Below are 18,179 nucleotides of genomic sequence, written 5' to 3'. Positions count from 1 at the left end.
GCGGAGATCTCGACCGCCCCTTGGTTCTCCGAGGGGCTGAGGAGATGAAACGCCGGAGAAGGCGCCTGGAGAGCACCTGGAGGTCCAGTCGCCCGAGTGATCGGACACTAGTTAGGTCCTATTCTAGGACCTACCTAGTGGCAATGAGGGAAGCGAGGCTTCCCTACGCCCACCCTCATTGCGTCGGCAGATAACCGCCCGGCCGCCCTGTTTGGGTGACCCGCCTCTCCTACATCAGGAGGTGCGGGATGACCCTTGCAGGACGAGCCGAGGAGTTTAGCGTTATCTATACGATAAAATCGCTCAGCTGAGGGACGGTCTGGACCGAATTTGGGATGATCCAAGCGAGGGAGAGGAGGCACGCCTTGTTGAGCCCATTTGGGATGAGTTTGACCCTGTGGCTCCGAGGACGTGGACAGGTTGTTGGGAGGCTTCACGCACGACATGTTTACTGGACCCGTGCCCTTCCTGGCTGGTACTGGCCACTCAGGCGGTGACACGAGGCTGGCTCCAGAGGATTATCAACGCTTCTTTGTTGGAAGGGTTTTCCTGCCGCCTTGAAAGAGGCGGTGGTGAGACCCCTCCCAAGAAGCCTCCTGACCCAGCTATTTTGGGTAATTATCATCAGTCTCCAACCTTCGCTTTGTTGCGAAGGTTGTAGAGAGTGCCGTACGACAGTTACCCCAATACCTGGATGAAGACGTCTATCTAGACCCGTTCCAGTCCGGCTTCCGACCCGGATACAGCACGGAGACAGCTTTGGTCGCATTGGTGGATGATCTCTGGAGGGCTAGGGACAGGGTTATTCCTCTGCCCTGGTCCTATTAGACCTCTCAGCGTTCGATACCATCGACAATGGTATCTTGCTGCGCGGTTGGGGGATTGGGAGTGGGAGGCACCGATATCGGTGGTTCTCCTCCTATCTCTCCGACCGGTCGCAGACGGTGTGACAGGGGCAGAGGTCACCAGGGGGCCTCACTTGTGGGGTCCCTCAGGGGTCGATTCTCTCGCCCCTGCTGTTCAACATCTACATGAAGCCGTTGGGTGAGATCATCAGTGGTTTCAGGGTGAGATACCAGCAGTACGCTGATGATACCCAGCTGTACTTTTCCACCCCGGACCACCCCAATGAAGTTGTTGAAGTGCTGTCCCGGTGTTTAGAAGCCGTACGGGTCTGGATGGGGAGAAACAGGCTCAAGCTTAATCCCTCCAAGACGGAGTGGCTGTGGATGCCGGCACCCCGATTCAGTCAGCTGCAGCTGCGGCTGGCTGTTGGAGGCAAATTATTGGCCCCAAAGGATAGGGTGCGCAACTTAGGTGTCCTCCTGGATGATCGGCTGTCGTTTGAAGATCATTTGACGGCTGTCTCCAGGGGGGCCTTCCACCAGGTTCGCCTGGTTCGGCAGTTGCGCCCCTTCCTTGATCGGGATGCCTTATGCACGGTCATGTTGCGTCGTTGTCATCTAGGGTGGGTCTTCTTCGCTGACTCGTAGGGTCCCCGCAGGGATGCTGTTTGCAAATGACTCTGGCCCTCGCAAGGGTGCGTGTTAGGAACACGGGCTACCTTCCCAATAAAGACTCAGACACCATTGTTCTCTCTGGATGGGGTGAGCTCTGAGCGCACACCTTTTATTGAGTAGTAAATAGGTAAAGCATGATTATACAATTGTCACTGTAGCAGGTATTGTTATCTTAAGTATCTGTTTCCCCAACTGCCATATTAGGTCATCTCTTTCCCCAACTGCCATATTAGGTTATGTCTTTCTCTTGATTAGGTTAAGTCTTCCTCTTGATTAGGTTATGTCTTCCTCTTGCTTTGTATGTGTATTGAAAACTGTTGACAGTTGACTCAGTTGTCTGACCAAGGATTTACAGGGCCGAATTACTGTTCAGACTTTGTACCTCGCAATGCACACTGACTCCACATTTCCTCCTTTTTTATTTTATTTTAAAATTGCTCGAGACAATCATTTTTGATAGCTTCCATTGCATAAGTCTGCATGGCCGAAGCCAGCCCTTTAAGGTCGGCACCTTCCATGTCAGTGAGCAAGGTTTTTTGTGAAAGGTAATTGTCATCCTCTATATCAGAATCGGAGGTAAATGCTAACAGTGGCTGTTTGCATGGGTCGTAAACCTGAGCAGCTACCAGATTCAATTTTGCCTTGGTTTCAGAAACCTCCGAGTCAAGTGCTTGAATGCGAGATTTTAAAAATTGTATCATACGTCCTATGATGCATGGTCCTACAGTACAAGCAAGCAATAACAATACAATAGGTCCTATTAAAGCAGATAATAAAGTGACATACCCTCCATGAAAAGATTGAGACTGCAAACTGGAGGACATTCTTGATTTAGGCACATACATAGTACATTGATGATATAAATCTGTAGTGGCATTAATACAGTAAGTTGAATAATTGAGAGGGACATCTCCTCTCTTTTTATTTTTTAGGACCAGACAAATCAGTCAGTTTCATGTTGGTGTAAACACAAATATTAGCCATACTATCCTTGTCTATTTCTTATTCGTCAGCCAGGCAGAAATTGTTAAGTGCAGTTTGGGTGTAATCATCTTCGAGTTCTTCAATAGCCAGTAAAGATAAACTTTTAGAAATTGTTCTAACAAAAAATAGGTAGAATACAAGGTAAAATTATACATCCTAATGCAATTATACCAACTACAACTATAATAGCTTGTAAACCATATCAAAGTTAAGTCTCTTAGTTTTTTCTTTGAGTCCTGTGCAATGCCAGATGGTCAGCATAGAAGCAGCAGTCTTCCTTTAAAACCACACACAATCCACCTTCTTGGAGGAAGAGAAGGCCAAAGGAGCGATAAATGTCTCTTGTAGGAAGAAAAGAGTCAATTGCCGTCAATCTTTTGATGGTAGGGACAGATATGTCGACCAGGGACTCACAAGGTCTCACCGTTGATTTGGATATTTGCTGCATGACAGAAATCTCAAAATACAAATTTTACATGAATACATAAAACAAGAAAGAAACAACTGTCTTAAAAAGTCTTTTGATCCTTACATGTTTAAAAGACATGAGAAAGGGTCCCCTCCTCCTCTCTTTCTGAGTGAGAAAAGGCATTGTTGGAGGATTAGCCAAGCTTAATAGATAGCTTGCAGGTAGAACTGAAAAAGAAACAGCAAACATCAGCATTGAACAGTTAAACTAATACAATATATTCCCATATAAGAAAAGGTAGCTGGATTCAGGAAGGAAATGAACAGGTGAAATCATTTAAACAAAAGTACAGAGAAGAAAGAAAGTTGAACTCTGTTCTTTATCCTGTCTAGGTAGCTGGTCCATCCTGGGCAAAAGGTCATTTTTCTTCTTTCTAGCACTTTTAAAATTCATACCCACACAAAAGCAGGGACAAAGAAGAGATGACACAACTTGGGGGGGGTTATACACAAATCTCAGTTTTGTTTTTTAACAAAGGTATTATGTGGAAGACAGAGAAAAAGACAAACAATCAACAAAAACCCAACTCCCATGTGTGGAAGTTGTTCACTAACAAATCCATACTATCAAAAACTTCCAAAACAAATCACATTATATCTTAGCAAATCACCATTTGTCTTATTTCTCATTATTTGTTTTCTAACCTTCATTAACAAATTAAAATCTTTCAGCACTAGTATCTGCTCATCCTTCTAAATCTCTCTTCACATCCTGTAACTTTCTAATTTATCTCTGAAATAGTTCCTAAAACAGGGCACATTGTGCTAAAAATAAAGATAAACAATACAAACAGCAAATAGGGGCACCTTGAGTCTGATTCAAAAAAAACATTTGTAAGCTTTTTGGTCTGTTTATGGAAAACCTGAGTGCATTTCCCAAAAGATTTCATAAAAAATACTAATGAAACATTTTGAGTCAGCTCAGTGCTTTGAAAACATTTAATCAGGCAGTTTAAACCTCAAAAGTTCTCAGAAACAAGAAAAATTAAATTAAAATCAAAATCAAAATCGTATGCAGGGTTAAATCAAAATTGTTTTCAGGGTTGAAAGGAAAATATCTGCAGGGCTTTTATGCAGATGAAGAAATTCCAAATCAGTGAAAAGCAAAGCTCCCAGGCTCAGCAGAGAAAAAATGGAGTGGGTGAATGGTTTCTGCCCACCCTTTCCCTGGCACAACAAGGAACGAAGGGGGGTATATAAGCCAGCGAGGGAGAAAATGTTAAAAGTAACTCACTGGAAAGACACTCATGCATATGAAGAACACATACACATGCAGAGACATTTCTCACACATGCACATTTTGCAAATCAAAGACAACACAGAAATCTCACACCTTCTCAATGAGTTTTCACATACACACATTCCATGCAAATCAAGCATCACAATTATCTCTACAACATACATACACACAAGCACACATCATCAATCAACATTTACAGACCTAGCAGTTTAAATCATGACTGTGATTGTGGATCCTTTTAAGTCATTTTGATAAGGCAGAGGTCTTGACAAACTGTTTCTAAGTGACTTTGTAAATAAGGCATTTGACCATGCCACTTGGACAAAATTTTTGTCTTGGATTTCATGGAAATAAGTTCAATTGTTTCATATAGTCACTGAAACAAATCCTTTTCCAGATTGTTTTCATTGAACCAAATCAGTTGCTGATTAGTCTGAACTCTAATGGGGAAAGGGATGCTCTGGGGAAGGAGGCAGGCAGGAAAGGAGGCAGTTTTCAAAGCAGGGATAAGAAGCAGGTATAGGTTTAACTTCCACCTCAATATGCTTTGAAGGTTGAAAGCAAGGATCTGAAGGATCAAGCACAGAGTTAATTTCTAGCTCAATATGCTTTCAATAGGTTCAGAGAAAAGGAGGATGAGGAAAGGAAGGATAAAGGTAGTAAGAGCAGCCATGACCACCCTCCATGTGGTTAAGATTTCAGTTGGTGCCCAAGACATGAAGATATTTGCCTAATTGCTCCCAAGAGGAACGTTAAGGTACCTCCTGGGGATAGGCAGGACAATGAAGAATCACATAGAGAAGAAATTGATTGAGAGATTTTTAGAAAGAGGATATACAGTGGTGTTTTAATCCTTTTTTGCAAACAGTTAGTCTTCTTCATCTAAAGAATAAAGTTCTCTATCCATCAATAATTCTGAAACTTTGAAATTTGAGGAGCCCTTACTTTCCTCAAATTCTATCAGCCTATATCTTTTCAGGTGCTTTCTCTACATAATAAAAGGAAGGAAGTATCTCACAGAGATCACACCTGGAGTCAAGAAGAAGAGCCCCAGTTGTTCATCTTTTTCTATCATCTAGGTGGGTCTTCTCCATGTCGTAGTCCTCTGAGGATGCTGTTTACATCCTTGTCTCTGGCCTTCTAATTTATCTCTTAGGAACACCATTACCTTCCCAAAGACTCAGACACCATTGTCAATTCTGGATGGGTGAGCCCAGATTGCTCTGAGCCTTGCCTTTTATAATAGTAAACAGGTAAAGAATGATTATACAATTGTCACTGTACTATTGTTATCTTAAGTATCTTATTTCAACTGCCATATTAATCATCTCTTCAACTATCACTAGGTTATGTCTTTCTCTTGATTAGGTTAACCTTCCTCTTGATTAGGTTATGTCTTCCTCTTGCTTTGTATGTGTATTTAACTGTTGACAGTTGACTCAGTTGTCTGACCAAGGATTTGCATTTACTGTTCAGACTTTGTACCTGAAATGCACACTGACTCACACTCACTCATTTATCTCGCTTGGATTACTGTAATGCTCTACATGTCCAGAATGCAGCTTTATCAATTTTAAATTTTATTATATTTCCTACTTGATAATTTAATACTCTCCTCTAAACACCGCTTTCATCGCATCCCAAACAATTTCAAATTTAACCTCCCATTATCATTTAATCTCCAACTTTCCTCCAATTTTTAAGTATCCATTTTTATCCTTTTCATTTTTATACAGTTTCTATCTCCAATAGCTTCTTTTTCTCTAAAATCTAAATCCACCATAACTTCTGCATGATCAGAATCTTTAAAATTCCACATCTACCTTATCCACATTATTCAACAAATCTTTAGAAAGAAAAATATAATCAATTCTAGAATATGTATTATATATCTTAGAAAAAGTATATACTCTTTCAATTCCTTTAACCTCTCTCCACATCCACCACACCATTTGAAGCATCCACGTATTTAAAATCCCCATTTTATTTGCTCCTCCACAGCGGTGGGGTTAGTACTATCTATTTTATCTCTGATTAAATTAAAATCCCCAGCCACAATTACTTTCCCTACACTTTCATTCTCCAAAATTTTGTTATTTTTCAAGAAATTCTCTTTGTTTTCATTCGTAAATATAAATTAACAAGTGTCACTTTTTCCTCATTAAGATTTCCAACAATTATTACATATCTTCCATCCTCATCCAAAATTACCTGATGTTTTCAAAATACACCCTATCTGATATCAGTGTTGCAACTCCTCTGGCTTTTGAAGTTCCAAATGCTTTTCATATATTTGCATACCTTTTATATACATTCTATTTGAATCTTCAGATTTCTGATGGGTTTCTTGTAAAATAAGGCATTCAAGGACCATGTGCCACTTGGACAAAATTTTTACAGGGGCTCTTGGACTTTCATGGAAATAAGTTCCCAATTGTTTCCATATAGTCACTGAGCAAATCCTTTTCCAGATTGTTTTCAATTGAACCAAATCAGTTGCTGATTAGTCTGAGCACCCATGGGGGAAAGGGAGGGGTGCTCTGGGGGAAGGGAGGCAGGCAGGGGAAAGGAGGCAGTTTTCAAAGCAGGGATGGAAGAAGCAGGTATAGGTTTAACTTCTGGCTCAATATGCTTTGAAGGTTGAAAGCAAGGAGCTGAAGGGATAGCAAGCACAGAGTTAATTTCTAGCTCAATATGCTTTGAAGGTTCAGAGAGGGGGGAAAGGGAGGATGAGGGAAAGGAAGGATAAAGGGTAGTAAGAGCAGCCATGACCACCCTCCATGTGGTTAAGATTTCAGTTGGTGCCCTGGGGTGTTCATGAAGATATTTGCCTAATTGCTCCCAAGAGGAACGACGCAAGGTACCCTCCTGGGGATAGGCAGGACAATGAAGAATCACATAGAGAAGAAATTGATTGAGAGATTTTTTAGAAAGAGGATATACAGTGGTGCCATTAATTTTTTGCAAACAGTTAGTCTTCTTCACTAAAGAATAAAGTTCGTCCCTATGAACTGACGAAACTTTGAAAGGTGAGGAGCCCATTACTTACGTCGTACGTAGCCTATTCCAGGTGCGAAGTAATAGGAGTGAAGGAAGTGTATCTCTAGACAGAGATCACACCTTGGAGTCAAGAAGAATCCCGGCCGAGCCCCCAGTTGTTGCGTCGTTGTCATCTAGGGTGGGTCTTCTTCGCTGACTCGTAGGGTCCCCGCAGGGATGCTGTTTGCAAATGACTCTGGCCTTCAAGTGTTGTTAGGAACACGGGCTACCTTCCCAATAAAGACTCAGACACCATTGTTCTCTCTGGATGGGGTGAGCCCAGATTGCTCTGAGCGCACACCTTTTATTGAGTAGTAAACAGGTAAAGCATGATTATACAATTGTCACTGTAGCAGGTATTGTTATCTTAAGTATCTGTTTCCCCAACTGCCATATTAGGTCATCTCTTTCCCCAACTGCCATATTAGGTTATGTCTTTCTCTTGATTAGGTTAAGTCTTCCTCTTGATTAGGTTATGTCTTCCTCTTGCTTTGTATGTGTATTGAAAACTGTTGACAGTTGACTCAGTTGTCTGACCAAGGATTTACAGGGCCGAATTACTGTTCAGACTTTGTACCTCGCAATGCACACTGACTCCACACGGTCACTCATGCGCTCGTTACCTCTCGCTTGGATTACTGTAATGCTCTCTACATGGGGCTCCCCTTGAAGTGCACTCGGAGGCTTCAGTTAGTCCAGAATGCAGCTGCGCGGGTGATAGAGGGAGCTACACGTAGCTCCCATGTAACACCGATCCTGCGCAGGCTGCACTGGCTGCCTGTGGCCTGAGTCTTCTAAGGTGTTGGTTATGACCTTTAAAGCGGTCCATGGCTTAGGACCTGGGTACTTACGGGACCGCCTGCTGCTACCACACGCCTCCCACCGACCCGTACGCTCCCATAGAGAGGGACTTCTCAGGGTGCCGTCCGCCAAACAATGCCGGCTGGCGGCCCCCAGGGGAAGGGCCTTCTCTGTGGGGGCGCCCACACTCTGGAACGAGCTTCCCCCGGGTCTACGTCAAATACCTGACCTTCGGACATTTCGTCGCGAACTAAAAACACATCTCTTTATCCGCGCGGGGCTGGCTTAAATTAGTTTTAATGGGAAATTTTATCAATTTTTAAACGGGGTTTTTAGTATGGAAATTTTTAATCTCAGGCTAATTTAAATAAGTTTTTTAAATGGTATTTTAATCTGTATACTGTATTGTTTTATTTTGCCTGTACACCGCCCTGAGTCCTTCGGGAGAAGGGCGGTATAAAAATCAAATAAATAAATAAATAAATAAATAAATTTTATAATTTTTATATTTCCTACTTGATAATTTAATACTCTCTCCTCTAAACACCGCTTTCATCGCATCCCAAACAATTTCAAATTTAACCTCCCCATTATCATTTAATCTCCAACTTTCCTCCAATTTTTTAAGTATCCATTTTTTATCCTTTTCATTTTTATACAGTTTCTCCTCATATCTCCAATAGCTTCTTTTTTTCTCAAAATTAAAATCTAAGTCCACCATAACTTCTGCATGATCAGAATCTTTAAAAATTCCCACATCTACCTTATCCACATTATTCAACAAATCTTTAGAAAGAAAAATATAATCAATTCTAGAATATGTATTATATATCTTAGAGAAAAAAGTATATACTCATTCAATTCCTTTGACCTCTCTCCACACATCCACCACGCCGTTTCGAAGCATCCACGTATTTAAAATCCCCATTTTATTTGCTCCTCCACAGCGGGTGGGGTTAGTACTGTCTATTTTATCTCTGATTAAATTAAAATCCCCAGCCACAATTACTTTCCTACACTTTCATTCTCCAAAATTTTTGTTATTTTTCAAGAAATTCTCTTTGTTTTCATTCGGTAAATATAAATTAACAAGTGTCACTTTTTCCTCATTAAGATTTCCAACAATTATTACATATCTTCCATCTTCATCCAAAATTACCTGATGTTTTTCAAAATACACCCTATCTGATATCAGTGTTGCAACTCCTCTAGCTTTTGAAGTTCCAAATGCTTTTTCATATATTTGCATACCTTTTATATACATTCTATTTGAATCTTCAGATTTCTGATGGGTTTCTTGTAAAAATAAAATATCTGGTAAATCTCTTTTAATCTTAAATTCTAATCTTCTTCTTTTAATCTGATTCCCTGTACCCTTCACATTCCATGACATTATTTTTATGACTCCCATTTAAAATATAAATTTTTCAATCCTATCCCCGCATCTTCCTTTCTGTGCCCACAACCCAACATTAAACTCCCATATAACCAACATTTAGCATATAAAAAACGATAAGAAAACCAAACAAAAACAAAAAACAAGACAATAAAATACAAACAATCTTCTTCCCCCACATCCTCATCGGTTTCGCCTCTATAAAGAGAATGGGGGAGAGGGGACGTGCCAATGTCCGGGCCACTTCTTTCGGGCTGTCTATTTAAATTCATCACTCAAGAAAAAAGATAGTGATGGTTCTCTCCCGCATTCGCTTCAAGACTCTTATCTGCTTCTTCCCCTGCTGTATCCTCACGACTTTTCTTCTGTTCAACCAACACAGGTGATATTTCTTTCCTCTTTAACCCTTTAGGGTCTTGCCCTCCAATAGCCCCTTTTTCTTCTTCTGGGGTTGATGTTTCCGCGTATGTTCCACCCATCTTAAGCATTTGATCCTTTATCTCCATTAAATCCTCCATCTCAATCAGTCCAAGCTCCCGTAAATATAATAGTGCATCTATGTCTGGGGTAATTGTACGCATCCTTCCTTTATAAAAAAATTTCAATTGTTGTGGTGGCCTCCAATTATATTTAATTCCATTATCTCTCAAAACTTTTGTAATTGGTTTTAAAAAAAATCTCCATGCCCTTTCTTCTCTTGATATATCCGGGAAGACTTGAATAGTCTTCCCTTCAAACTTCAAAGCATCTCCCATCTCTCTCACCTTGGCCATAACTTCCAGCTTGTCACCAAGATTTGCGAACCTGACAAGCACATTCCTGTTAGAGCCATTTTGCCTTCTATATCCAATTCTAAAAACACTTGCCAGGTCTGCTATTGTAAACGTAAGTTGCGTATCCAGATCATTAATCCATTTCAAAACCCGCTGTTTCAATTTATCCTCCTTTTCTTCTGAAATTCCTTGGATAACCAAATTATATTTCCTCATCTCTTCTTCCAAGAGACAAATTCTCTTATCTTGCTGCTCATTTTTATAAAATATTTCACCAATTTGCCGATCCACTTTTACCTCATGTACATGGATCTGCTCCATTTCATCTTTAATAATTGTCATTTCCTCTCTTTGCTTTGCAAAATGTTCATTCATCTCTTGTTTCATCTTTTTCATTTCGGATGTCAATTCCAATGTCATATTATCCATACGCTCTGATAGTCCTGCTATTTTTTCCCCAATTTTATTTAAAGCTGCAGCAAGTTGCTGCGTTTCTGAAAGTTGCTGAGTCATTTTGAAAAAACCTAAAAAATTTTCCAAACTAGGATTTCAAACCAATTTTACAGAGGGTCTTGATGAAGATCAACGGACGGCAGTCTTTTAATTGAAGCGAAGCGGCTTATTTGCACTCGTTATCTCTCAGTAACTTGTGACTCATAGTCACTCCACAAAGAAACACAGATACCTCATAGCTTTTAAACATTAATCAGCGCCATTTTTTCTCCACGTCAGCAAAGGAGAAAGAAAAAAAACCAGCTTAAGCTTCAAAACGTGGCCATGACCGTGGTGGGGTAAGGACCTTTCCTTCACTTCACAGGGCTTATTAATGAAGATTTATGAGGATTTATGCTGTTTGGAATGCACCGTTATGGATGAAAGTTAATAAATCATGAAGTGAAAGTGTTAATAGCCCAGCAGACTGAATTTAAAACTGGTAGGTCATCTGAAACTGCTTGAATTAAGGAGTTTTTACAGCGTGGGAGTGACCGAGCCGACTGGCAGACACGATAAGTTTGGAATAAATTGTTGTCTTTTGCTTTTCCTATTATAACTATCGTGTTCTGTGTTAAAAAAAAATTTTTTTTATTGCTGAGGCTAAGGAGTGAATATTAAAGACTGAATTTGTTAATGAGAAGAATTTAACTGAAGAGAAACCGATCTTTTGTGTTGGACTGACTGGCAGCAATAGGATTTCACTGGGCCGATAATTTTTTTTATTTTTTTTTATTTTGAGAGGAAATTAATAGCTTGTTTATATCACAGAAAACAAAAAAAGGATCTCGAGTCTTTAAGTTTGTTGTTCACAAAATTATAAAAAGCACGATTGGAATTTGTGCACAGAAGGTCTTCTTCTTGTTTGGTGTGGTAATTGGTGCATCCAGTTTTTATCTGATTGCATATATTTCTGTAGCGGTTTTTGAAATTTGCTACATTGTTTTTGTTTCTTTTTGTTTCTTCTCCAAAGGGATTTTTTTTTTTAGATTGAAGCTTTTTTATTGATATGGGTAATTTGTTTTTTCTGGTTTTGGTGGTGGTTTGTGGTATGTAAAGATTAATGACTCTATTGACTTCAAGTAGGAAAACTCTATAGTGGTCTTCTGCAGTGATGCAGGTTGAGAACAAATTTTGCCAGTCAAGAGATGAGAGGTCATAGTTTATAAGGTCATAGTTGGCTTTTTTGAAATTGTAGTTTGGAATAACATTATTATGATGATTTATGTAAGAGCGTATATTGAGACAAAAGTCTATCATGCTGTGGTCGCTGTTGGAAAAGGGTTCTTTTATTTGTAGTCCATAAATTGAGTTTGTGTTGTTGCAGAAGATGAGGTCAAGGCAGTTGTTGAGTCTTGTATTGTTAGTTACTAGTTGTTCAAGACGTAGGTAACAGCATTGTATAGGGTAGTATGGATGGGTTCAGTTGTACATTCATTTGTTATCCAGTTAATAGAAGGTAGATTTAGGTCACCCAGGAAGATGAGAGGATAAGGGCAAGAGGTAGCCCATGTTAGTAGTGTGGTTAACCTGTTCGCATGAGAGATGTCGTAGTCAGGGGCTCTGTAGCATAGTAAGAATCGAAGTGTGATGTTAAGGGACAGGTCACATACAATAGTCTCAGGAAGAGAAAGTTTATGTGCGATTTGAATATTTTTTAGATTCAGTGACTTTTTGTAAAAGATAGCCACTCCACCTCTTCCGCGGGTTTCTCGATCTGACCGAAAAACATGATACGCTTTGTCTGAAATAATGGAGTCAGGGATTGATGAGTTCAGCCATGTTTTGCAAACAAATATAACATCATATATACCATTGTATAACAAGAGGATAAATTCAGGTAATTTGTTTACAATGCTTCTTGCATTTATCAATTTGCATTTAAGATCTGCAGTGTTTGGTGTAGAAGAAATAAGGGGTGTGCGTACCTAGTTTTGGATGATAGTTGGTTGGAGGTTATGAGTGACGGGCGGTTGGAGAATGGTTGGTTGAGCAACGGTTGGTTGAACAATGGATGGTTGAGCAACAAATGGTTGGGGGTTCTGTACAATGGGTGGTTGGAGGATGGTTGGTTGAGCAACGGTTGGTTGAACAAAGGATGGTTGAAGGTTTTATAAGGGTGGTTGGACGTTGGTTGGTTGAACGACGGTTGGTTGAATGATTGTTGGTTGAACAGTGGATGTTTCGTGGTTCTGTACGACAGGTGGTTGGAGGATAGTTGATTGAACGTTGATTGGTTGAGGGTTCTGTACGACGGAAGTTTTGAAGTTTAGTGAGATGGATGTTTGGATGCTTTGATTGAAGTGGGGTTGGATGTTGGCTAATTGGTTATAGGTTTTTCTTTTTATGCAGTCAGCACGGTAGTCAATGTAAAGGTTGGTTTCTCCTTCTTCTTGCCGTCGTTTGAGTTCTGTGCAAAGTTCACAGGAGTGAATTCTTTGCAGAAATGATAAGTTAGGTTTTGCTCTAAGTTTGTTGAGGCTGGGGTTGTTTCTGGCAATTGTGTTTATAGTTTGAATGAACTTCCATTTGCTGATCTCATTTATGCAGATGACTCTACAGAATTTAGGCGCCACTGAGCCATCACTGTTTTTGAATTCAGGTCCATCTCTGGAGACATTGGTTATTTCACTAGGATTGAAGGTGGATGTATGGTATTTTAAAATGATGTTACGTATTTTATCGATATCTGGTTCATTTGTGTTATCTAGTCCAAATAATATAGCATTTTGACGTTTTTGTTCTCTCTCAATGGTATCTTTTACTAGTATTGCTACGTTGTTTGGTTGATTAGTAGATGTTTGTGGTTTAGTTTGTGTAAAAGGTAATGTTTGTTGGATTGGGAAAAGATTTTGATCAGCTGTGTTTCCATTTTTTTGTGCTGTAATTTTTTTCCCAAGATTTGTGAAACGTGGTTCTAAACATGCTAGTATTCTTTTTTCTAAGTTTGTTTGAATGGAGTCAATGATATTTTGTTGTGATTTTATAGTTGTATCTATGGTTTGTATTTTATCAGACATGCAATTTAGGTAATCTAATTTAGGAAGACAAGATGAACAAAGAAGGATAAATCAGTGGTGAAATCCAAATTTGTTTACTACCGGTTCTGTGGGTGTGACTTGGCTTGGGGGGCATGGTAGGGGAAGGATACTGCAAAATCTCCATTCCTACCCCACTCTAGGAGAAGGATATTGCAAAATCTCCATTCCCACCCCACTCTGCGGCCAGCCAGAGGTGGTAATTGCCGATTCAGCGAACTGCTCAAAATTTCCACTACCGGTTCTCCAGAACCTGTCAGAACCTGCTGGATTTCACCCCTGGGATAAATGCAGTTTCAGATTGTAGTAGGTTGTCTATTGTTTTGTTTATTTTCAGGCAGGATAAGTGGGCATAGTTTATGCACAGTTTGCATTGCTTGATTTGTTCACTTTCTTTAATTGAATCATTACATTTATAGCATTATTGCTTTACTTTATTATATTACTTTATGCCACTGAGGACTTGATTTTTCAATCTGTGATTTTAAAACAAAATAAAGAAATTCTGGTAATTGGGAAGAGGGTTTTAAATCAACCTAAATATTTTCTTTTGGAATAGCAAGGGTAGGTGGATAAGTTAACAAATTCTATTAACTTGTATTATGTAGCATTTATGGGCGTTAGCAGATCTTTGTAATTATAACTGAAGGTAGTTCAGCCTGCTGATTTTACTCCAAATAATTTAACTTCATAAATTTGATTATTATTCTTTCTCTGTTACATATATAGATTGTGTGAAGTTTACCATTTAGTATTTCTCAATGATGTGAGAAATCTACATTTTTTACTGAGTGGGAAAGCATTTATTTAAAACAGGAATTCTAATGAAAAATTCTAACATAAGCGCACAAAGCGTGCCTACTGTTCCTGTCCTATTGTTTTTCTTTTCTTCTTTTTATATATATATATATATATGCTTATACCTTCTAATATTTACTCATATATATGTTTATATACTATATAATTTTTTTGTATGATGCCTACATATATTGTTGTGACAAATAAAATAAATAAATAAATAAATAAATAAATAAACATATAATTATAAAAAGCACTTCCTATTATCCAAACACCCAACCATTTTTGCTCTACCAAACGCAACCTTTCATTGCACTTCACTAATGAAATAAAGCCACCACTTCATTTTTTTTTCTTTTGGAATGCAAATGTTTATTAGAAAATTATGTTTCATTTAGCATTGACTTTGTTATATTGGAATAAGGCTTAGATTTTCTTTAGGAAGAATTCAATTATTTAAGAGGGTACAGTATGGTTCTTAAAATAATTTAATTAACAACTGTGTAGTAGCCTAGAATTGACATATCAGCCCCCACAGCAAATAAGAGAAGATACACTGAGTCTACTCAGTTGAAGGCTCATGCAGTACACAGTTCCTGTTCACAAGAACAGGATGTGTGAGATTCAATTAAATCTTCAAAATCTTGAGACTTTTCAGCCAGTACCGCCTGGTCGGAAGGCAAGGTTGATCCTGGAGGAAGAGGAAAAACAGTAAAATCATTAAGAGAAGCAACATGGTGCAAGGCAAAGAACGTTATTCTGCAAGGCCAAAGTAAACTCCCTCCTCACCATTAAGGCCTACCCCAGCCTTGTCCAGAATAATTTTTCTCTATTGTGTTGGAAAAGTTAAGAAAGGGACTTGCAGTTGATACTGCGGCAGAGAAAGGGGATATTTTTTCCCAATCTCACTTTCCATAATCCAGAGCAGGGGTCTCCAACCTTGGTCCCTTTAAGACTTGTGGACTTCAACTCCCAGAGTTCCTCAGCCAGCTTTGCTGGTTGAGGGATTCTGGGAGTTGAAGTCCACAAGTCTTAAAGGGACCAAGGTTGGAGACCCCTGATCCAGAGGATAACTCAGCTTCCTCTGATACCCACATTCACTGAATGTATGCAAGCAAATTAGTCAAATCTAATTTGACCCAGTCTTTTATGTTAAGATAATGAGCTCAGTTAGAACACCAGAGTATTGTATTTCCCCTTTGAAGTCTTCAAGCCTGTTTATAGTAAATATGAGATATTTCTAAATACTTATGTATTAAGACTGGGCTGCAGATAATTTTTCAGTGTAGATATCTCTATATGCATTTAATGATAATAGAAAATAGGAAACAGTCAAGCCCACTTTAAACCAATTATAAAGACAAAATATTAAAGACGTTAAGATTCTTTTAAAGTTTTACTGCTTTTCTACAGTTCAGGACACATTTTTTTAAAGGCTCTTTCTTCTTCACATAGAAGCAACAGTGAGAAGAGGAAGATCCACTATTGAGCAAACAAACTGTTTACAGTATTCTGAATGACCCAAAAAATCAAGCTCTGTGGTGCCCTTTAAAAACAAGATATTTAAAAACCAAGACATTACAGATAATTCCCGGAAAATACTTCTTAAATGAATCATCTAGAGTGCCTGCCCCATGTTTAAAATTACATGTTATATGAATATCCAAAATCAGTAAACATTACATGAACTTACCAGCTGGCACACAATGGAAGGTAGCTAAGGTTTTGGTAGTACTGGTGGCTGAGCAGCCTTCAGCACAGCGTGTGACAGGAAGATTGGTAACACACTGTGGATTTTCTTCTCCCATTAAGATTGGATTCTCGTGTCTCACTGTTGTGTGCCGCAGTTTACAGTCTACAAGAGAAGAAGATAGATTTCTTCAAAAGGAAACCAGGCACTCTACAGCTTCATTTCCCAAAGTAGCATTTATGAAAGCATCACGTTCATGCTTACTGGCTTTGAAGGTATGTGATTTGAATTCAGTTATTCCAAACAATATATTCTACAGGTATACAATAATCAACTTTAGGGCAATATTAATTCCTAGCAGCCATAGGCTACACATTTCTGAGCCATTATAGGAAATTAAACTGATAGTTCAATCCGTTGTTTACAGTGATGTCAAAGTGCTGAACAGAGCAAGGAACAATCTGGAGCAGATTGTTGGTGACTATTAAAGCAAGCCATCAGATTCTGCTTACCTCCACCACATTTATCAGGGACTACCCAGGACTGAACAAAGCCTACTTCATCTCGAGTTGTATGGCCACTTGGTTTCCGGAACTTCTTTACGTCTAAACCATACCATCCACAGATACCACATGAATTTTCTAGGACCTTATTAACTATAAACTTCACAAAAAGAGAATAAATAAATAAATTTTTGTTTACAACAAGCATGAAAAGAAATGAAACATCATAAATACATTCTGAAACAACAAAACAGAGTGTATTTCAATTTGTTTTTGCTCACCTCTCCCCCCCCCCCCAATTTTAAACAGGATTCCTTGGACCAATTTATCTCAAACTCTTATGAGATTCAACTGCTGTTCTCCTAAGCAGATCAAGAACTTAATTAATCTCTGAAGGAGCAAGAACCATTCTGTATTTGCTTATCATTTAATAATGATCATGTAATAATGACAGTAATATATAATAATAAAAATACCTTGACATCATATCCTCTGTATATCATGCCTTCCAGTCCAACCATGGGCATGTTTAACTCCACTTCAGCTGGTGTTTTCTTATATTGAATAGGCAAAACTGTAAGTTTTAAAAGTGAAATGAAAGTTAAGTTGATGATTCCACCAAGCGGGATAGTAGATGGAATTCCCTACAAATAAAATTTGTCTGGGGAGTACTGTTCTTTATTTCTTTTTCCATTCCTATTGGAACATTTCTGATCATCAAACTACCCCGTTGGTTTATTCTAATATATTTCAGAGTCAGGAAATATAAACATTTCTATATGGGGAATGCATAATTGAAGGACTATTTCTAAATACAGAATCAATCAATGCTTGTTTTTAAATTCAGTTTTTCTCCTCTATTTATGCTGTATCATTATTTTCTATTTCTTGGAAATGAACTTAGTTTCATATATATATGTATGTATGTATGTATGTAGATCTTTGGTTATTCGGGTTTTCTCCCGCGTAAAATTGGAAGTGTCTTGGCGACGTTTCGACAAAGTCTCATTCGTCATCTTCAGGCTTCAGCTTCGTGCTTCTGGGAGCAAATGCTCCCAGAAGCACGAAGCTGAAGCCTGAAGATGACGAATGAGACTTCGTCGAAACGTCGCCAAGACACTTCCAATTTTACACGGGAGAAAACCCGAATAACCAAAGATCTACATACAAACACCCGCAAAAACCTCAGAAAACAAGTATGTATGTATGTATATATATCAAACTCTTCAGTTGTTACATTAACTCATGATTAAGATTATTTTCTTTACATACGTTTCAGGGCATGAGGGATAGCTCCATCCTGTAACTTAGTGCCATTTACTTCTAGAATGAGCTCACTATCACGCATCTTCAGGGTATACATTCTTATAGAAACAGAAAATGTAAAAGAGAGTTAGTCTGCTGAATTCAAAATTCATGAGTTTTTGGTCAATATGT

The 18,179-nt window shown here is 38.9% G+C and overlaps 1 protein-coding gene across 1 annotated transcript in view; it reads right to left on the bottom strand.

Annotated features, from left to right (window-relative positions):
- Positions 1–1,948: 1,948 nt before the first annotated feature.
- LOC131195032 (vitellogenin-2-like) overlaps positions 1,949–18,179 on the bottom strand; it is a 41,558-nt gene continuing 25,327 nt past the window's right edge. The window contains 7 exon segments of the mRNA XM_058176659.1: positions 1,949–2,241; positions 15,215–15,240; positions 16,243–16,303; positions 16,306–16,404; positions 16,752–16,902; positions 17,219–17,316; positions 18,015–18,106. Of these exon segments, the coding sequence (XP_058032642.1) occupies positions 1,949–2,241; positions 15,215–15,240; positions 16,243–16,303; positions 16,306–16,404; positions 16,752–16,902; positions 17,219–17,316; positions 18,015–18,106 (820 nt within the window).

The sequence above is a fragment of the Ahaetulla prasina genome, chromosome 3, assembly GCF_028640845.1.
Source record: "Ahaetulla prasina isolate Xishuangbanna chromosome 3, ASM2864084v1, whole genome shotgun sequence".
NCBI classification, from domain to species: domain Eukaryota; kingdom Metazoa; phylum Chordata; class Lepidosauria; order Squamata; family Colubridae; genus Ahaetulla; species Ahaetulla prasina.
Note: the sequence above shows the minus strand (reverse complement) of the source record. Positions and strands in the feature narration are given on the sequence as shown.